The following is a 17,983-nucleotide window of genomic DNA, read 5'->3' on the forward strand; positions in this document are numbered from 1 at the left end:
ACCCCTAATGTTTTAGCAGTGATCCGTGTTCAGGAATATGGGGGAGAGCCTGCCTTCGGGGCTTATATCCGAGGTAGCAACAGCCAGAGGGAAGAGTGGGTGTTCAAGGCTGTTAGCGAGGCAGCTTTCTTTTTCCATTGGGCGGGGTCGGATCAGGGAAGGGGCACCCAGCGGGTCTTGCCTGTAGGGTTTCCTCACGAACAGACCCCAGCCCCTCCTGCCGGCCGGCAGAGGGCGCTCCGCGAACAGCCGACGGGCGGGGGCGGGGCCGCGCCGGGCTCGGGGCGCAGGCGCACTCGGGGCTGCCGCGTCCGCCGCGTCCGGGATTGACGTTGCCCAGTGGAGGCGGGTGAGCCGAGCGGCGCCGGCGGAGGGCGGGAGACGAGACGCGGGCGGGTGCGCGCGCGCGAGGGCTGGAGCCGCCTGGCGCGGCGCGGCGGGGCAGGCTGGGGAAGGGAGGCCTCGGGCGTCCTCGGCTTTGCGCGGCCTGTGGCCGACCCGCGGGGACCTGCGCGGTCCCCTTTCGCTCCGCGTGGTCCGTCGTGGCCGCGGAGGGCCGGGTGTCCTGGCGCGCGGCTTGCGGAGGCGCCGGGCCCGTCGCAGGCCTGGCGGGCGGCTCGGAGGAGGGGAGAAGGCCCCAGGACTCGGGGAGGGTCGTGGGGCCACAGGGAGCCCAGGGGACTCCGAGCGCCTGTGCGAAGCGCTCACTCTCTGGCACACACATCCGCGCTCAGCCTCGGCTGGGCTATTTTTCGTAAAGGTTTTATTTCTAATCTCTACACCCAACGTGGGGGTCGAACTGACAGCCCCGAGATCAGGAGTGGCATGGTCCACTGACAGAGCCAGCCAGGCGCCCATTTTTCAAACCGGGGGGCGGGGGGGGGGGGGGCTTCGCAGTCCGTCTGCCCCCATCAAGCTCCCCGGGAGCTTTGCTTGCCTGCAATAACCTTCATGTTTTGATGGATGCTTCTGCATAACACATCTAGTCACGCGGAGGCCAAAACCCCTTGGTCCTCAGGACTATTTTTGTTTTTGTTTTGTTTTTACATAGCATACGACTCATTTAAAGTGCACAATTGAATGTCTTTTAGCATATTCAAGAGCTGTGCATCCATGCCATAATCAATTTCAGAACATATTCATTGTCTCCAAAAGAAACCTCTCCTTTAGCTGTCACTTTCAATCTCCCATTTCCCCCAGCCCTAGGCAACCCCTCATCGACTTGCCGTCTCTGTGGATTTGCACGTTCTGCACACTTTGTGTAAGTGGCTCGTATAATATTTGGTCTTCGGTGGTTGGCTTCTTTCACAGAGTGACGTTTTCTAGGTTTGCCCATATTGTAGCTTGTATCAGTTCATTTCTTTCTTTACTACAAAATAATATTCCGTTGTATGAATATTTTATTTATCCATTCATCAGTTGATAGACCTTAGAATTGATCTTAAAAAAATTTTTTTTAATGTTTATTTATTTTTGAGACAGAGAGAGACAGAGCATGAACGGGGGAGGGCCAGAGAGAGAGGGAGACAGAGAATCTGAAGCAGGCTCCAGGCTCCGAGCTGTCAGCACAGAGCCCTATGCGGGGCTTGAACTCACAGACCGTGAGATCATGACCTGAGCCGAAGTCAGAGGCTCAACCGACTGAGCCAACCTTAGAATTAATCTTAACTCCTCCCCTCCTACCAGGCCTTTCTGGATCTGACCCAGCCTTCCTGGACAGCATTCTGTTTGCTCCTGCTCTCCCCCTTGCCTCAGTCCCTGGGCTCCTTTGGGCCTGGCAATGCCTTTCTCCCTCAGACCTTCATTCAAACTGCTGTCTGCCTTCACCACCCCATCGCCAACTCCTACTCCTCCTTGAGACCTCAGATTTAATGTCCTTGTCTCAAGAAACCTTTGACCCTTGACTGGGCGAGAGATCCCATGAGCCCATCTTTCAGGGACCTGAATTCCACCTTGTAGTGATTAGTTACAATTGAAGAATTAGTTTTCATTTGACGTTAATGTTCAGGGTCTTCTGTTTGTTTCTGGAACCCCAGTACCTAGCACCTTGCTGGTGCTCCGTGACTATTTCAGTACTTGCCCACGCGTGCTTACTATGTATCAGGCACTCTACTATACTAGGGACACGGTCATGAACAAAATAAATGGACGCCCTGCTTTCTGGAGTTTACATTCCAGTGGGGGGATACAATGAAATATATGTCAGGTGGTAAAGAGTGCCGTGAACAAGGAGAGCCGCGACTGCGCAGTGGTCAGGGAAGTCTTAAGTGAGACCTGGATTCATTTGCGGGGGAGCAACATAAATGCTGGGAGTGGTTGGGTAAGGGAAGGCCGGAGGGGGGGAGAGCACGAGAGGAGAAGGATAAATCCAGAGCCTTCGGCTAAGCCATCCCCTGAGATGAGCCCTGTATGTGGGTAGGATCTTGTTAGGAGGGTGGGGACCTGGGTACGAAGCCCAGCTGTGCTCTCACCTAGTTCTGTGTGAGCCTGAGCCTCAGTGTTCCTCCTCTGTAAAAATGGGAGCAACCGAGTTGTAGCTTCAGTAGCCCGTATGGAGTGCCCTGACCTGGCAGATGGATAACCGCTTCCTTCTCTCACCCTCAAACCACCGTGATGTGTTGTGGCCTGCGTGGGGGAGGCCACGGCCACAGGGCAGCCTAACATCACAATGACTCACTGCAGGTTGCTGCTTGCTCTGCTCCGACACCGGCAGGTTCGCCTTTTGTCTGATTTTTCCAGTTTGCTTTGGCCGGGATAGCTCAGCCGGTCCACTTTCAACTGCTAAAGGCTCAGGGGGGTTGAGCTCAAAAAATAGGATGTTCAGGGTGGCTCGCTGGCCTTTGAGACAGCAGGTGTGGGAGAATGAGCTGAGGATCCAGAGCCAGGGATTCGGGGCCTGAGTTTGAGACCTGGCTCTGCCACCTGCTGGCTCTGTGATTTCAAGACAGCCCCTGTCCTGGCTTTAGTTTCCTCCCTGGTAAACGGAGATCAATCAACACCCATGTTTTGAGCTTCTGTTATGTTGTGGGCACCGTTAACCGTGGAGGGATGACTCCTGTAATACAGTCTGTGTCCTCCAGGAGCTTACAGTCAGCAAGGAACAAATAGGCAGCTAGAGTAGGAAAGGGTATGATGTTCAAGCACCTGATAATATGTGGCACTACCGTGCTGGGCACTGACGTCAGCTCGCGTGATCTTTACAACCCCCTCCTCCCCACGAGGTACACATCTTGTTTTTCAGTTTACAGAGGAGGCCGCAGAATATAGAGAAGTCAAACAAGTTGTGCAGGATCACGTAGCTCGTGAATGACAGAGGTAGGCTCCTAAATCAGGGTTGTTTGTCATCAAAACCCTCTCTGTGCCTCTTCCGTCACGCTGGGATAAGTGTGAGACCTTACTAGAGGACTATGGGCAACATGGGGTGTGAGCCTTGAGGGGGTGACATGGGAGCTGAATCTGTAAGGGTAAAGAGGAATTCTCGAGGCAGGTGAAGGGGGAAGAGAGGTATTGACGAGCACAGCACATTTCAGAGATGCTATTACCAATAGTTACTAAGCGCGTTGTATGTGCCGGGCACTGTGCCGGGTGGTTTAGGAGTTATTTAATCCTTACAACGATTCCGTGTAGGAAATAATACCAGTTGCCCCATTGGCAGATGTGCCACTGCCTCCAGGGTGGAAGCTGAGAAACTTGCCCGGGTCCCACAACTGGCAAGTGATGGAGCCGGGATTTGCACGCAGACTGCCTGATCCCAAAGCCCGTGAACTTCGCCCCGCGGTTCAGCGTGTGGCTAGAACGCAGGGAGTGTGGGAAGGACAGCAGGAGATGAGCTTGATGAGAGAAGTTGGAACCAGATGTCGGAAGGTCGTGGGTAAAGAACACTCTACAGAGGTTTCGGAGCAAGGGAACGACATGGTGTGTGTGTGTGTGTGTGTGTGTGTGTGTGTGTGTGTGTGTTTAGGAAGTATCCTTCGGTTGGACTGGAGAGAGAGATTCGGATAGTCTGAGCAAGGCATTGTTCCAAAGCTGAGAGCCAAGGTACTGCCCAGGTGCAGGACCTTGAAGGAGTGGGGGAGGCACTGAGGACCCAGGAGGGTGAGGGGAACAGAGGGTGGGTCTTGAGAGCCTCGACCCGACCCACGTAGGAAAGGGACTAGAGGAGCAAGGACTGCCGCCCCGATTCTAGCTCGGGAGAATGCGCATGTGCAAGGCGAAGCCCCGGTGGTGGGAGAGCAGAACCACTCTGCTTCTGTAATTGCGACTTTCCCCATCCAGAGAAATAATTGCATATTTAAACAATGGCCTGTGCAGGCTTAATTTAGCCTTGTATCAGTGCCCAATAGGGCATAATTTCTGGTCATTTTCTGTAGTTCCATTCTTTTCTTTTTTTAAATATATGACTTTCCCCCACTTATTTTTAGGCGCCCTTTGTCAGGGCACAGGGTAGCGAAACCGACAGTGGGGTTAAATGAGGCCATAGGCCTGTTTCTCAGCCTCTGTACCAATGATACCACTTGGCTCCCAGGAAATTCCCTTTGTGGCTTTATTTTTCACTCTTTTCCTTTATTCTGTTATATTCTCCTTTGGGTTTCCTAAGAGCTTTTTTAGCATTTCCTTAGTTGCCCCTTTTCTTTGTCTGTGTAATTGACATCAGCCTTGTGACTTTTTTTTTTTCATCTTTGTGCCGCAGGAAGCTATAGATGGTGTCCTTGGGTTTCAGAAAAGCACAGAGCAAAGTTATATGAAGAAGGTTGAAAAAATAAGTAGTGAGTAATAGCATGGTCAAGTGCTTTCATGAATGCAGACCTAGTCCTGAATGAGCCCCAGGAGGGTTCTCTGTGGGGTCCTTAGCCCTGACCCGGGCAGCGTTTTGTGGATGGCTCAGATATGGACATAGCTGGTGTTAGAAGCACGTAGGGGCATGGGCTTTGGAATCAAACAGACGTAGGTTTGATTCCTGACCTTACCATCTAATTAATAGCTGCGTGGTCTCTGGCAAGTTACTTAACCTCTCAGAGCCCCAGTTTCATCATCTATAAAATGGGGCTAATGATATATACCCCATAAGATCACACATGTAAAGCTCCCAACACCTACCTCGCACATATTGATCACTCCCTGAATGGTAGGTAGTAAGACGTGTCATCAGCTGTGCAGAGAGCTTGAGGTAGGACAACTAGGTAACATGTCGGGCTGTTCATCTCTGGTCCCAGGCCCGAGTCCAGAGCCACACACATGCTGGATGCTCTGAATGACACTGTATGGGTGACTGACACAGCTCACTGGGGCTGAAGTCTCTCTCTGTGTCCCCCATTTGTGCCTGGTATGTGATTGTTTCTGTGCCTTTATTGTGCCGAATTGAGTTGAGTTGGATAACAGACAGGATCACGTACCCCAGAGATTGTGGCAGATGACGACTCTGGACTGAACTAATAGAATACAAGGTGGGAATTTAAAAACAGTTCATGGAGGGGCACCCGAGTGGCTCAGTCGGTTAAGCGTCTGACTTTGGCTCAGGTCACGATCTCACTGTCCGTGAGTTCGAGCCCCGTGTCAGGCTCTGTGCTGACTGCTCAGAGCCTGGAGCCTGTTTCAGATTCTTTGTCTCCCTCTCTCTCTGACGCTCCCCCGTTCATATTCTGTCTCTTTCTGTCTCAACAATAAATAAACGTTAAAAAAATAAAAATAAAAACAGTTCATGGAAAAAAAGTTCCTCAGAGCTGAATGCCAGGGGCACATGGGGGCCTGAGCAGAGAATGCAGTCAGCAGCATGCCTTGAACTCCCAAGTAAAGGAGGTGACATTGCCACCTGAGCCCCAGGTGGTCAGAACAGAGTTGGTCAGAACACAGGGAAACCGCAGCTTTTCCACTGGACAGTATATCTAAGAGCGAGATCAGTAATGAGGGTGTGTGTGTGTCCAGAGGAGGCTGAGGGGGAAGGGGAAGCACTGGGAGAGGCTAGAACCTTCAGGGTGGGTATCTTGGAAAAGAATGGCTACAGGGCTGGGGTAATTGACTGAACAGTGACAGACTGGACTTGGGGGCCAGTTAGGGAGACTTGAGCCCCAAAGGGCAGAGCTCAGACCAATGACTAGAAGTTTATAGAGCAGATTTTAGCTCAGACCCGAAGGGACTTTGTGACAACTCTGGCAGAATCGAAATGGGGAGCTTGGACTTGGGAGGTCATGAGCTCCCTGCCACGAGGGAGTGTAAGGGAGAAAAGCTGGATGACTCCCTGCCAGGGATGTGGAAAAGAGATTTCTTTTTACCATGGATGGGAAAAGGTTGCCTTCAGTGCTCTGGTGTTGAAAGACTCCCTACTTTGGATGATTTTTCTGCTCGTTCAGTTAACACCTTTTACCGAGCACCTCCCATCAGTCAAGCCATGCCACCTTAGGTATTTTTATAACCCTGTAATTCATTGAAGGCTACAGGATGAATAACCAGAACTCGGTTCTGATTTGGGAAAAAGCTAAATACATTTCACCTGCTCTTCAGTTTGATTTCAAAGAGAAAAAAAGATGGCTTTTTTTCCTCTCTCTCTCTCTCTGATGTCGGCAGAGGTAACTAAAATCAATGAAATCCATAAGCCTCTGCCAGTCTCAGTTTGCACGACCAGCTTCCTTCAGCAGGCCATTTTTATCTTGGGTAGAAGCCTCGAACGGCATCATAACATATTGTTTTCCCTTCTGCTTTCCCAGGGGCGGAGAAGGGCCGGGGAAGAGGGCCTCCTGTTTAGTGACAGCATGTGTGCTGTCTTACTTAATCCTCACGTCAGTCTTGCCATGATCTGGGGCCCATGTTTTCACTGTTCCACCTCAGTCTTCAGGGTGTGGGAAAGTTGACTGAAGGTTGTTGCGGGGGAGGGAGGGTTCGATCTGACACCCTTCTGTTGCGTGACCACTGCCTGCCAGGCATTCTGTGAGTAACAAAGCCGCGCCAGGAAGAGAGTAGAGGGCATGGGGAATTTGGTTGCAGATGGGATAGAGATTGGCAGTTAACTGGGGAAAGCCTTGAACACCCCCCGCCCAACACCACCACCCTACACACGCATACTGATGAGCTTAGACTTTGTTCTGTGGGTGCCATTAGAGGATATTAAGCAAGACACTCATAGATGAGATTTTTGTTGTTAGTTGCTCCGTTCTGGCTGAGTATAGGGAGGGAATGAAGAAGAGACATGTCAGAAGGGTGTTGGGTTAATCCAGGAGAGAGGCTCCAAGAGCCTAGAAGAGCCAAGGGAAAGGAAGGGCCCCTTTCCTTGAAGGACTCAGGGAGGTTAGGGGTACCCGCGTGGCTCAGTTGGTTAAGCATCTGGCTTCAGCTCAGGTTATGATCTCATGGTTGTGGGTTCGAGCCCCGCGTCGGGCTCTATGCTGACAGCTCCGAGCCTGGGGCCTGCTTTGGATTCTGTGTTTCCCTCTCACTCTGCCCCTCCCCTGCTCGTGCTCTGAATTTCTCTCTCAGAAAATAAACATTAAAAACAAAACAGAACCTCTTCAGGGAGGTTGGGGCACTGGAGTTACAGGCAGAGTCCACATCTCAGCCCCACCATTTCCTAGGTGTATATTCACAATCAGCCTCAGTGTCCACATCTGCACAATGGGATGATAATGTTTTTTCCTCAGAGGGTTGTTGTAAAAATGTCCAGCACCACGCTTAGCACATTGGTCAGCTCTCAGGCAAGGATGAATTTCTTGGGGGAAAGGATTTGAGGATATTTTTACCTGGTGGCCTGTCCAGACTGAATGAGGCAGGAGGCAGAAGCTGCCTGCAAGTGAGTTGGAGGGAAGTTGACGGGACTGGAAAGGCTTGGCACAGATGGGTGGGGAAGGGGGGGGGGGTGTTGCTGCTGGAGGTGATGGGTAGGAGTACCGGGGGCCTGGAGATGCCGAGGTTGCTCAGCCAGCAAGCATTGGTGGGGGGGAGGGGTGTGCTTGGTACCGTGCTTGTGCCGGGAGAGTTTGATCTGGTTGGGGAGGGTGGGGAGACAAACACTCGGAGCCCCGGGCGATACCTGGTGACCTGAGCCGCCACAACGTCGTAGGAATAACTGTATGTGCTTCTTCTTATTATTTGTTGTCAGCACTGAAGGAACTACGGGGGTGTGTCAAGGTGCCTGGCAGGTGGAGGAGTGATGGGGGATGAACCTGGGCGGGTAAGAAGGCTTCAGGAATTGGTGTCAGCCTAACAAGTTTAAGACTTTATCCCCTAGGTAAGGGGAAAGCTGTGGAAGAGTTTTTCTAAAATAACTTTCTGTTACAAAGAATTTCAAAATATAGAGAAGTCGAAACAAGAGCGCACCGTCCACCCTTATCGCTGCCACCTGAACGCAGTCTTCACGTTTTGCCACGTTTGCTTTTCCTTTCTCGCCCTACCTTTTCTCGTTTTGTGTTGTCTTCTGGGGAACCGTGTGAAAGTAAGTTGCAGACATGATGACACGGGTCTGGATGCTTCCTTCCACTTGCTGAGAATGAGGACATTCTCCCACACAACACATTGTCGGCGTCCCTACGAAGATGAATAATCGATAATCATGATCATGGTGCGTCCAGCTGTGGGAAGATTTTAAGTTGAGCGTTAGACAAGGCACTGTGGCCGCCATGTGGAGGGTGGCTGAAAGGGGGCCGAGGGCTGGTAAATACCCTTCCAGTTATCCAAGTAGCAGATGATGAAGACTGAACTAGAGTGAGGTGGGGTGATGAGGGCTGTTTGAGGTACCCACAGGTCTCCCATTGAATATGGTAGCAAGGATGTGGGTCAATGAAGGCTTCCGCGGGGAGGTGCCAAACCTTAGAGCTGAGTGTTGAAGGATCCGGAGACCCGCCGGGAGCAGGTGGTACGCAAGAGTAGGAGACTTCATTCAACACATGAATGTGGAACATCTACTGTCACGGTTATGTTTATGTGGCAAGTTGACCGGGCCATGGGGTGCCCAGTTGGTTAGCCAAACATTATTCTGGGTGTGTTTGTGAGGGTGTTTTTGGATGAGATTAACGTTTAAATCACCAGACTGAGTAAAGCAGATTGCCCTCCCTAATGTGGGTAGGCCTCATCGGAGCACTTGAAGTCCAGCATAGAACAATAGACTGACCCTCCCCTGAGTGAGAGAGGATTCTCCTGGCTGATGGCTGTCAGCCTGGGACAATAATCACGTGAGCCAATTCCTTATAAATAATATACATATATGAATATATCTGTATATATTCTCTCTCTCTATTGGTTCTGTGTCTCTGGGGAACCCCAATGCACCTACTAAATGCCAAGCATTCTGTCACGGTGCAAAGACTGTAACACGTGAACACGACACAGGCTGTCATGGAATGTGCCACCCGGAGCTCAGTTTGCCTAGACGCTGCAGTGAGTGATAGGAAATGTGACGAGGGGTGGGCAGGGGCCAGATCAACAGGGGCCTTGGAGGCCATGGGAAGGAGTATGGATTTTGTTCCATAGGCCAGTGCTTTCCAAACTTCAGTACCGCTTTCATGATTTTTTTTAAGTTTATTTGTTGTGAGAGAAAGAGAGGGGCAGAGAGAGAGGGAGAGAGCATCCAAGCAGGCTTCTCGCTCACAGCGTGGAGCCCAGTGTTGGAGTTCCGTCTCCCAAATAGAGAGGTCATGACCTGAGCTGAAATCAAGAGCCGGATGCTTAATAGACTGAGCCACCCAGCCACCCCCACTTTCATGAGTTTTGCCATATCCACATTGCAACTGCCTTCTGACTTGCTTGATAATTTTAAAATAGTGTTGCGGGGTGTCTGGGTGGCTCAGTTGGTTAAACATCTGACTCTTGGTTTCAGCTCAGGTCATGACCTCACGGTTCGCGAGTTTGAGTTGCACGTCGGGCTCCGCACTGACAGTGCGGGGCCTACTTCGGATCCTCTGTCTCTCTTTCTCTTTCTCTCTCTCAAAATAAATCAGCTTGCGTGATTTCTCTCTCAGAAATAAATGAACATTAAAAAAAAAAGATAAAAAGTAAAACTTAAGGACTAAAATCAGTTTTGTGCCCGTTCCTTTTTTAAACCGTCTTAAGCCACAAAACCAATGACATTATGGTATTTTTTTGGTCATTACACATGAAAACAAATATAAAATCATTACAATAAAAAGGTATCGGTCCACATGCTGCTTAAAATAGTTTCACATTTGCCACACATTTTGGGAAAGTTGTCACGAGCGGCAGGGATAGGGGTGGATATCAGATCAAGGGTTTCGGGCAGGAGCGTGCCATGTTGAGAGTTATGTTTTGGGAAGATTCACTGGCTGTCAAGTGGTGAATAGATTGGAAGATAGGGAGGCCTGCTGGGAATTCTGGCAGTTGCCCACGGGAGCTCTGATAACAGTCTGAAGCATGGATTATGCAGTGGGAACAGAGGAGGGAGCAGATTGGAGGGGGCATTCAGAGGTGGATTTGGATAGGACTTAGAGACCGTGGCATGAGATTGAGGCAGGAAGACGAGGCTAGGTTGGCTCAGTGCTGGTTTTGGGTTGGTTGCCTGGGAAGACCGAGGTACCATCACAGAGGCAGGGAGCCTAGGAGAGGCCGAGGTCAAGAGCAAAGAGCAGGATGTGCCAAGCAGTTGTTTGGGGCCCCAGGGTTTGACTAGAGTTTTAGCGGCGATGCTCTGGAGTTCATTGCCCCTTAATAGCCAACCCACACTTTAAATTAAATTAAAACATTTTTAGTTGAACTCTTCTGAGTGGACCCACACATGCATTCTCTGCTACTTATTACTGAGAATGACTAAGTATTATAATTGAGCTGAAAATAATCTCCCGCCCATACTTGCTGGGTTGGTTTCTAAGTATTGCTGGGGTTTTCAACTACTGAAACAAAGTTGTGCTCTTTCCAAATGTTAATCTGGAAGACTGCAGATGGTAACCATCTGTTCCACGACTAGCATTTTACAATATTTGATTAGCACTTTATATAGTTTGGGGAAGCCTGCCAGTGGAGTCTGCCCATCAGGTGGGCACTTTGGCGTTATGTCCTCCGTGGTGGCCCTCGAAGGTCTTTGCCCCCCACTGTGTGGGGTTCCCCTGTTTTTTGGAGGCCTTTAAGTGCAACTAGTCAGACTGGCGGGTTGATATTCATGGCAGGAGGATCTTAGGGGCCTTGCACCGTTCACACTCTTCCTTAGAGCTGGAACCATCAGAGCTCATCAGGGGAGCAGGATTTGGGAGGGTGGGATCTGTCCATCAGTTAGGGCTCTGGGCGCCAGGTAACAAAACAATAAACCCAAGCTGCTTTGGTAAAGGGGATCACTTGGCTCGGACCCTTTTTTTTTTTTTTTCTTTTTAAGTTCATTTATTGAGAGAGAGAGAGAGTGAGTGGGGAGGGGCAGAGAGAGAGGGAGACCGAGAATCCCACACAGGCTCCGCACTGCCAGCGCAGAGCCCGATGCGGGGCTCCAACTCCCAAACCGTGAGATCATGGCCTGAGCCGAAGGGTGACGCTTAACCCGCTGAACGACTCAGGTGCCCCAGCTCAGATCCTTGAAAAGTCTAGAGGTGGGACTGCCTTCAGGTGGATGGTCTTAGGGTTCAAATGAATTCTTCAGACTTGGCATTTCCGCTCAGCCTGCTGCCGTGTGGCTTCAAGAGGAGGCAAGAGCGAATGCTTCCCGCAGCAAGTCTGGAGGGAAAAAAAAGGAGACCTTTCCACTCACCCCTGCAGAGGTGGTAAGATTCACTCTGACTGGGCCAGCTTCCATCATGTGCCCACATGTGGATGCAGGGCTCTGATTGGTCGGGCCTGGAGTGGAGCCCTGTCCAGGCCTGGGTGCAGAGGCCTGGGGAGGGGTGGATGGCCAGTCACACATCCGGGCCGCTGGCAAAAGGGAGGAAGGGTGGGCGCAGACAAGCACCTGTCCATCCCGGTGTCATGGCAGAAGCCCAGAGGAGCAGGGGGCATTGGCGAACTGAGCTGTGGAGACAGGCGGTTATTGTTGCCAGGAAGATAATATGCTGGAAATGGAAGGAAGGAGCCTCTGAAACTAGCTACTTAATGAATTCCCTTTCTTAGTTTAAGAACCTGTGACAGATTTAGTATTCTGGTTCTCTCTCTCTCTTTTTTTTTTTTTTTGAAGGGGAGGGAGTTGTCTCTCTTCTTTCCATGTTACTTTGAAACTAAGGGCAGTCACTTAATCTTGGTCTTTCAGCTCCTTCGTTTGGAACATAGTGAGCTTCCCTCTCGGGGAGGGGAGATCTGTACAGAGGAGATAACAGTTTCCATTCAGTCCAGTTCGACAAGCAGGGCACGAAGCCCCGGGGCCTGGGCTAGGCTGCACAGGCTTGGCAGCAGATGAATCCTCAGCCGTGTGGACAGCACTGTAACAGCTCTAGAGCAGGGCACTTGCAGCCCCTCAGGCCGGGACGGTCAGGAAGGGCTTCCCAGAGGAAGGGACGCCGAGCCGGACCTAGAAGGATGGACACGAGTTCCTCGCATGGAGGAGGAGGGGAGGGGAGCTTGACGCGAAAGTGACGGCAGGTGCAAAGGCACCAAGAGGGTGCCGATTTGGGGGATCTGGGAGAAGTTCCATGGGGCCGACTGCGAGATGAGCCCAGGACCCCGGTTCCAGAGCACATTCTGGCATCAGGGTGGAGGAGACTGGAGAGTGACAGGCTGAAGGCAGGGACGCCTTCAGGGTGAGATGCTGTGGTAGAGGTCGAGGCAGGAGCCTAGCAGGTCTGGGCAAGCTCCCGGGTGACGTCGATGCCACTGGTCCAGGACCACACTTTGAGTGGCGAGGCTCAGACCTCTGGACGTTCTCCTCTCTGTTGCCTGTAGTCAGCTCGTTTCTCAGTCTTGCGGTGCGGGGTCTTCCTGCTTGTCACCCCCACCCTGCCCGTCCGTGGCACCTCGTCCCCCGCCAGTGGAAGTTGGCTTCCAGAAAGAAGGCGCCAGGATGAGGCTGGGCATCTCCCCTCTGGTCCCTGCGGGCCTGCTCCGGGCTGAGACTTCTGCAGGACGGAATGCCCAGCCCGAGCTTGGGGTCTGGGCTCTGTGGAGCGTGGCACGAAAGCGACCTGTCCTCCACGTTGTATCAAACCCGCTTCACAGAGCCGTGGAACGTGGGGGGGGTCAGGGCCAAGTACCGGCTTGATGCCTTAGAAGCGACGCTTTCTGTGTTTTCCAGGGACCGAGGGTCTGGAAGATGGCCCCACTCCCAGGGGCAGAGCTGGTCCAGAGGCCACTGCAGCTCTACCGATACCTGCTGCGCTGTTGCCGACAGCTGCCCACCAAGGGCATCCAGGAGCATTACAGACATGCGGTCAGGCAGGTGGGAGCAGTGTGTACTGGGCTTGGGATGGGGGGGTTCCCATGATAGGGGACCCATCTCAGGGCTGGGGGCAGGGAGCGGGGTGCAAGGATAGTCTCTCGGGTGGCAGTGAGGGGGAGGGGCGGCAGTCTGGTAAGAGCCACCAAAAACCACAGCCCAGCCCCTCTGTCTGATTTTTGCTCAAAAAACAGAAGATGTATCATCCAGCGCCTCAGCTCTGTACCAGGGCTCAAATAAGGCAGCTCAAATGGATACTTAAAATAAAATATGGGACACGACATCATGTTGACGGGCATTCCTGCCAATAACGCACAGCCTGGCTTTACTCAGGAGAAAACGTCAGGCGAATCCATAACGGACGGGCCATTTCGCACACAGCTGGCCTCTGCTCATCCAGCCAATGTGTCAGTGTCATGAAACACAAGGAGAGCTGTGCTTTCAAGGGGACGAAAGAGACACGACCACTCAATGTAATGAGTGGATTGGATTCTGGGCCAGAAAAAAAAAAAAACAAAACACAATGATTCAAAAGGACGTTATCGGAGAAATTCGTGAGATTGGAATTTGGGCTATTGATGAGAGAGTAGTATTATATCAATGTTGAATTTTTTGGATTTGACTCCCACGGTTATATAAGAGAGAATCTCCTTGTTGAAACACACTGAAGTGTTTAGGGGCTCGGGGCATGATGTCTGCAACTTTTAAATGCTCCCCCCCCCCCCGCCTCAAATGGAGCACAAACCCATAAAAAAAGAGCATGATAAAGCAAATGTAGGGAGATGTTCACAATTGGTGATTCTGGTAGGGAATTCATTTGTATTCTTGCAGCTTTTCTGTGGGTTAGAAATGATTTCTAAATAAAAAGTTGAACTAAACTGAATGCAAATAGAATGTGGAAAGCATAGAAAAAATAGAGGTAGCAACAGACAGGCTGTGGAAACACGGAGGAGGGCGCAGCTGTCTGTCTGAGGGCGCCACGGAGGACTTCCCAGGGGCGAGCGTTTGAGATGCTCCTAAAGACCAATCGGAGGATGTGTGGGGTCGAGGGTGACCGGGCAGAGAGGGTACCAGTTCTTTGTGGAGGGCCCTGAGTGCCACACCAATGAACTTGAGCCTCCCGATCCGTCTCAATGGTGAACACGTGGCTGGGAGCAAACAGCAGCCCCGCATTGCTCTGCATCGGGCCTGGCTGGATCTTCCGGTCACCTTCACAGCTGCCCTTCCCTCTGCTTGGCCTTGCAGCATGGGCCAGGGGAAGCCTGGCTATTGTGGAGCCTGGTGAAAGCAGCTTCCTGGGAGGAGCAAAAGAAACCGAGGGATGGAAGTTTCCCTTGGGCCCGTGCTGCCTGATAACCTTTGGGCCCAGCTTAATTGGGGGTAACTTGGGGGCCAGTCTTCCATTTTATAATTGCTCTGCTGGCCGGAGGACAGGCTGTGTGGCTGAATAGACCAGGATTTAAATGCTGGCGCCATTGCATGGTGGCAAGTTGGGGTGTCTGAGCCTCTGTTTCCTCATCTCTGGGTGGGATCGTCATCACGGTCTACGGAGGGGTAAGAGCGATATGAGTGGAAAGGGGCCGCAGCACGTCTGGCCTGTGACTGGTGCTCTGAAGATGCTGGTCCTGTGAATTTTGCCGCGTCATCTTTTTTTATGCTTCAACTTCCAGAGTTTCCGGGTTCATTCAGATGAAGACAGTCCTGAGAGAATCCAGCAGATTATTAAAAGAGCCATTGAAGACGCCGACTGGATCATGAACAAAGTAAGTGCCCGGCTCCGGGCTCCACCTGCCCAGCCTGCACGTTGATAGCTGTAATCTCTGTGGCCACCAGGGGTCGCCCCTGCCCCACGGTTGAACCCCTCCCCGCCGGCCGCTCCCCTCCTGCAGAAGCCCAGAGGTGATGACGGGTGCCTTGCTGGTTGCATCTGTTTTCTGCAAGGAGTGGGGCGTTGTCAATCCCTAAAGGCAGACAGTGCTGAAGAAGCTGCGATGGTGGGGCAGGAAGAAGGAGGAGAAAGGTCTTTGTGATGCCTCAGACGCGAAAGCTTTCTTGGGGAACAGTGAGCTCCCTGTGTCCGGGGTGCTCACACTGAGGCAGGGCCATTGAGGAAACATCCAAGTGTCGATTGTGGTAGAGGGTGGGAAGGAGTCAGAAGTACAGACTAACTTGCTGGTCCTTACACATTGGTGTTAGAACAACCCCCCCTTCCTTCTAAATCACAGTCTCGAGACCCAGGGTCCAGGATTCTGTTTGGAAACTCAGTGATTGGACTAGATGGCTTCTGAGGGTCCTTCTCTATCTGAGATTAAAAAAAATTTTTTTAATGTTTATTTATTTTTGAGAGAGACACAGAGACAGAGAGTGAGTGGGGGAGAAGCAGAGAGAGAGAGGGAGGTAAAGAATCTGAAGCAGGCTCCAGGCTCTGAGCTGTCAGCACAGAGCCCGACACGGGGTTTGAACCCCCGAACCGCGAGATCATGACCTGAGCCAAAGTTGGGCGCTTAACTGATTGAGCCACCCAGGCGCCCCCCCCGAGATTTTTTTTTTTAATGTTTATTTATTTTTGCGAGAGCATGAGCTGGAGCAGAGACGGGAACAGAGGATCTGAAGCGGGCTCTGCGCTGACAGCAGTGAGCCTGTGTGGGGCTCGAACTCACCAACCGTGAGATCATGACCTGAGCCGAAGTCAGATGCTAAACCGACTGAGATTTTCTTTTCTTTGAACAAGACTCCGCTTAAAGATTAGGATGGACCTGCTGCACGTTCACTTCTAATGTTCCAGTGTCTTTCTTATGCACCCCCTCCCCAACCCCCGCCACCGCTGCCAGCTTCTTCTTCCATTAGAGAGGAAAGGCGGTCCAGGTGCCGACTAGGGATGTCACCCTCTGGTGCCTGTGGTGCCCCCTCCTCCGAGAAGCCCCTGCGGGAGGCAGCTGAGGCCCAGATGGTTCTCGGGATTCCCCGGGTTCTCCCTCACCCACTTCTAATGATCTCTCTGTCTCACAGTATAAAAAACAAAACTGAGACTCTGGGGCCTGGAGAACGAAGCTGTCCTACAGACACTGAAGTTGAGAGACCGTCTCCTGGAACTAATCAGTGGCGGCAGTTCTGAAACATCCATTGGCCTTGCTGGCTGAGAGCAGGGAACGCGGGGCGGCAGAAGCTGACGTTTGCTCAGATGGCTCCTTCTGCCACGTCCTGTGTCCCCAGCATCCTCGATGTTTGCCTTTCCGGCCGGTTACAATGTGAGATTTGGGGAGAATACGCTTCGTCGCTTTGCTTTGAACGTGGTTCATTTTATCTGGATGTTGTCCTTTGAGACTCAGAGGGGGCGTCCCCTCCGATGGCAGACGTGCAGAGGACTGGGCGTGGGTTTTAGAATCAGTCGGGTCTGGGTTCGAATCTCAGTTCTGCGGCTTGTCAAGGGCGTTGCCCTTGAGCTCAGACTCCTCCTCTGTCAGGATGAAATACAATGAGACTGCAGGACCTGGTGCACGGTGGCGCCACTAAATGTCCCCCTGAGGAGGCCATCCTGCACCGCCCCTTCCTCCGCTCCCACGGTGCTCACACATCTCTCTGGCACACTCCTCGACGGGCCTTAGTTGTTTGCGGGCTTGTCCTGCCCTGCTTGTTGTCCCTGAACCCTCATGGGCCCACCGGGCCTAGCTGTCCGCCAAGTGGGTACTCCTCCTGGCCCTGTCCTTCCTTGAAGTCCTGGTCCTTGTCCTCACGGAGTTTCTAGTGTCCCTGAAGTGGTGACACGCAGGCTGCACGGAACAAGGAAGAATGGCAAGGCAGCGATGGGAGACACCGAATCGTGCAGGCTCCTGTGAACCTGTGACCTGCCCCAATGGCCCTGCTTTGCCACCGTCTCGGAAGGAAAAAGGGAGGCAGGGAGGACGGGAGGGAGGTGGGGAGCAAGCATTCCTGTGGGTTATGGCGAGCCTGAAATCCGTGGAGAGACAGGCTGTTCCCAGTTGGAACACATGCAACGCATCCCAGTTCCACAGACGTTGCTCTTGGGAAGCATACTTGGCCTAGTTCAGCCTCGGTTTCCCCATCTCCAGTGGAGGAACGCCCACGCCTACCTGCCAGGGCTGCAGTATGGAGTCCTGAGCTCTGACGTGAGCCAGGTGCTTCACACGGAAGCTGGCTCGCGGAGCTGGCTGCCCGCCGTGGCTCGTTACCAGTTAGGGAGCCTTGCTTCGCAGATGGGGAGATGGAAGCACGGACAGGTTGAGCCCCCTTTCCAGGTCACCTGGCGGCTAAGCCAGGTGTGTCTGAATCTACGAAACACCACAGGTTTGGGAGGGAGAGGGGAGCAGCAGAGGGAGGGAAGGTGGCCAGGAAGGACTGAGAGGCCAGGCCAGAGCAGAGAAGCCACGTTGGGACCTGAGTATCGCCCAAGGACTCTCAGCAGAGGGACGAGCTAGCATGTTTGTGACCCTGCTTCGTCTTACGTCTTAAAGTGACTCGGATACATCAGTATGTGCTTGACTGAGCAGCAAATAATGAAGTAAATATATCCGTTTTTGAAAGCTCCGGTGTCTTGAATGTTATGTTCATTCATTCCCTAAATGCATGCTGTCCCTACCGTGTGCTGTCATACTAAGGATCGAGGATTAGAGACAGGCCTATAGAAAGCTGCCCGGGAGGGGATCGTTCTTCAGAGGGGATGACCAGACGCTGGTCCCACTGCCA

The 17,983-nt window shown here is 52.3% G+C and overlaps 1 protein-coding gene across 2 annotated transcripts; it reads left to right on the plus strand.

The window, feature by feature from the left end:
• The first annotated feature begins 301 nt into the window (after positions 1 to 301).
• LYRM9 (LYR motif containing 9) lies at positions 302 to 17,820 on the plus strand. 2 transcript variants are annotated; one of them, XM_047833929.1, is made up of 5 exons: positions 333 to 349; positions 1,201 to 1,261; positions 13,139 to 13,282; positions 14,950 to 15,042; positions 16,289 to 17,820. In XM_047833929.1, the coding sequence occupies exons 3-5, from the start codon at positions 13,157 to 13,159 to the stop codon at positions 16,304 to 16,306; spliced, it is 237 nt and encodes a 78-aa protein (XP_047689885.1). In that variant the 5' UTR covers positions 333 to 349; positions 1,201 to 1,261; positions 13,139 to 13,156; the 3' UTR covers positions 16,307 to 17,820. The 2 variants fall into 2 exon arrangements, with proteins under 2 accessions (XP_047689886.1, XP_047689885.1); XM_047833930.1 differs by lacking the exon at positions 1,201 to 1,261 and having other exon boundaries at positions 302 to 349.
• Positions 17,821 to 17,983: the final 163 nt, after the last annotated feature.

Source organism: Prionailurus viverrinus, chromosome E1 (genome assembly GCF_022837055.1).
Source record: "Prionailurus viverrinus isolate Anna chromosome E1, UM_Priviv_1.0, whole genome shotgun sequence".
NCBI classification, from domain to species: domain Eukaryota; kingdom Metazoa; phylum Chordata; class Mammalia; order Carnivora; family Felidae; genus Prionailurus; species Prionailurus viverrinus.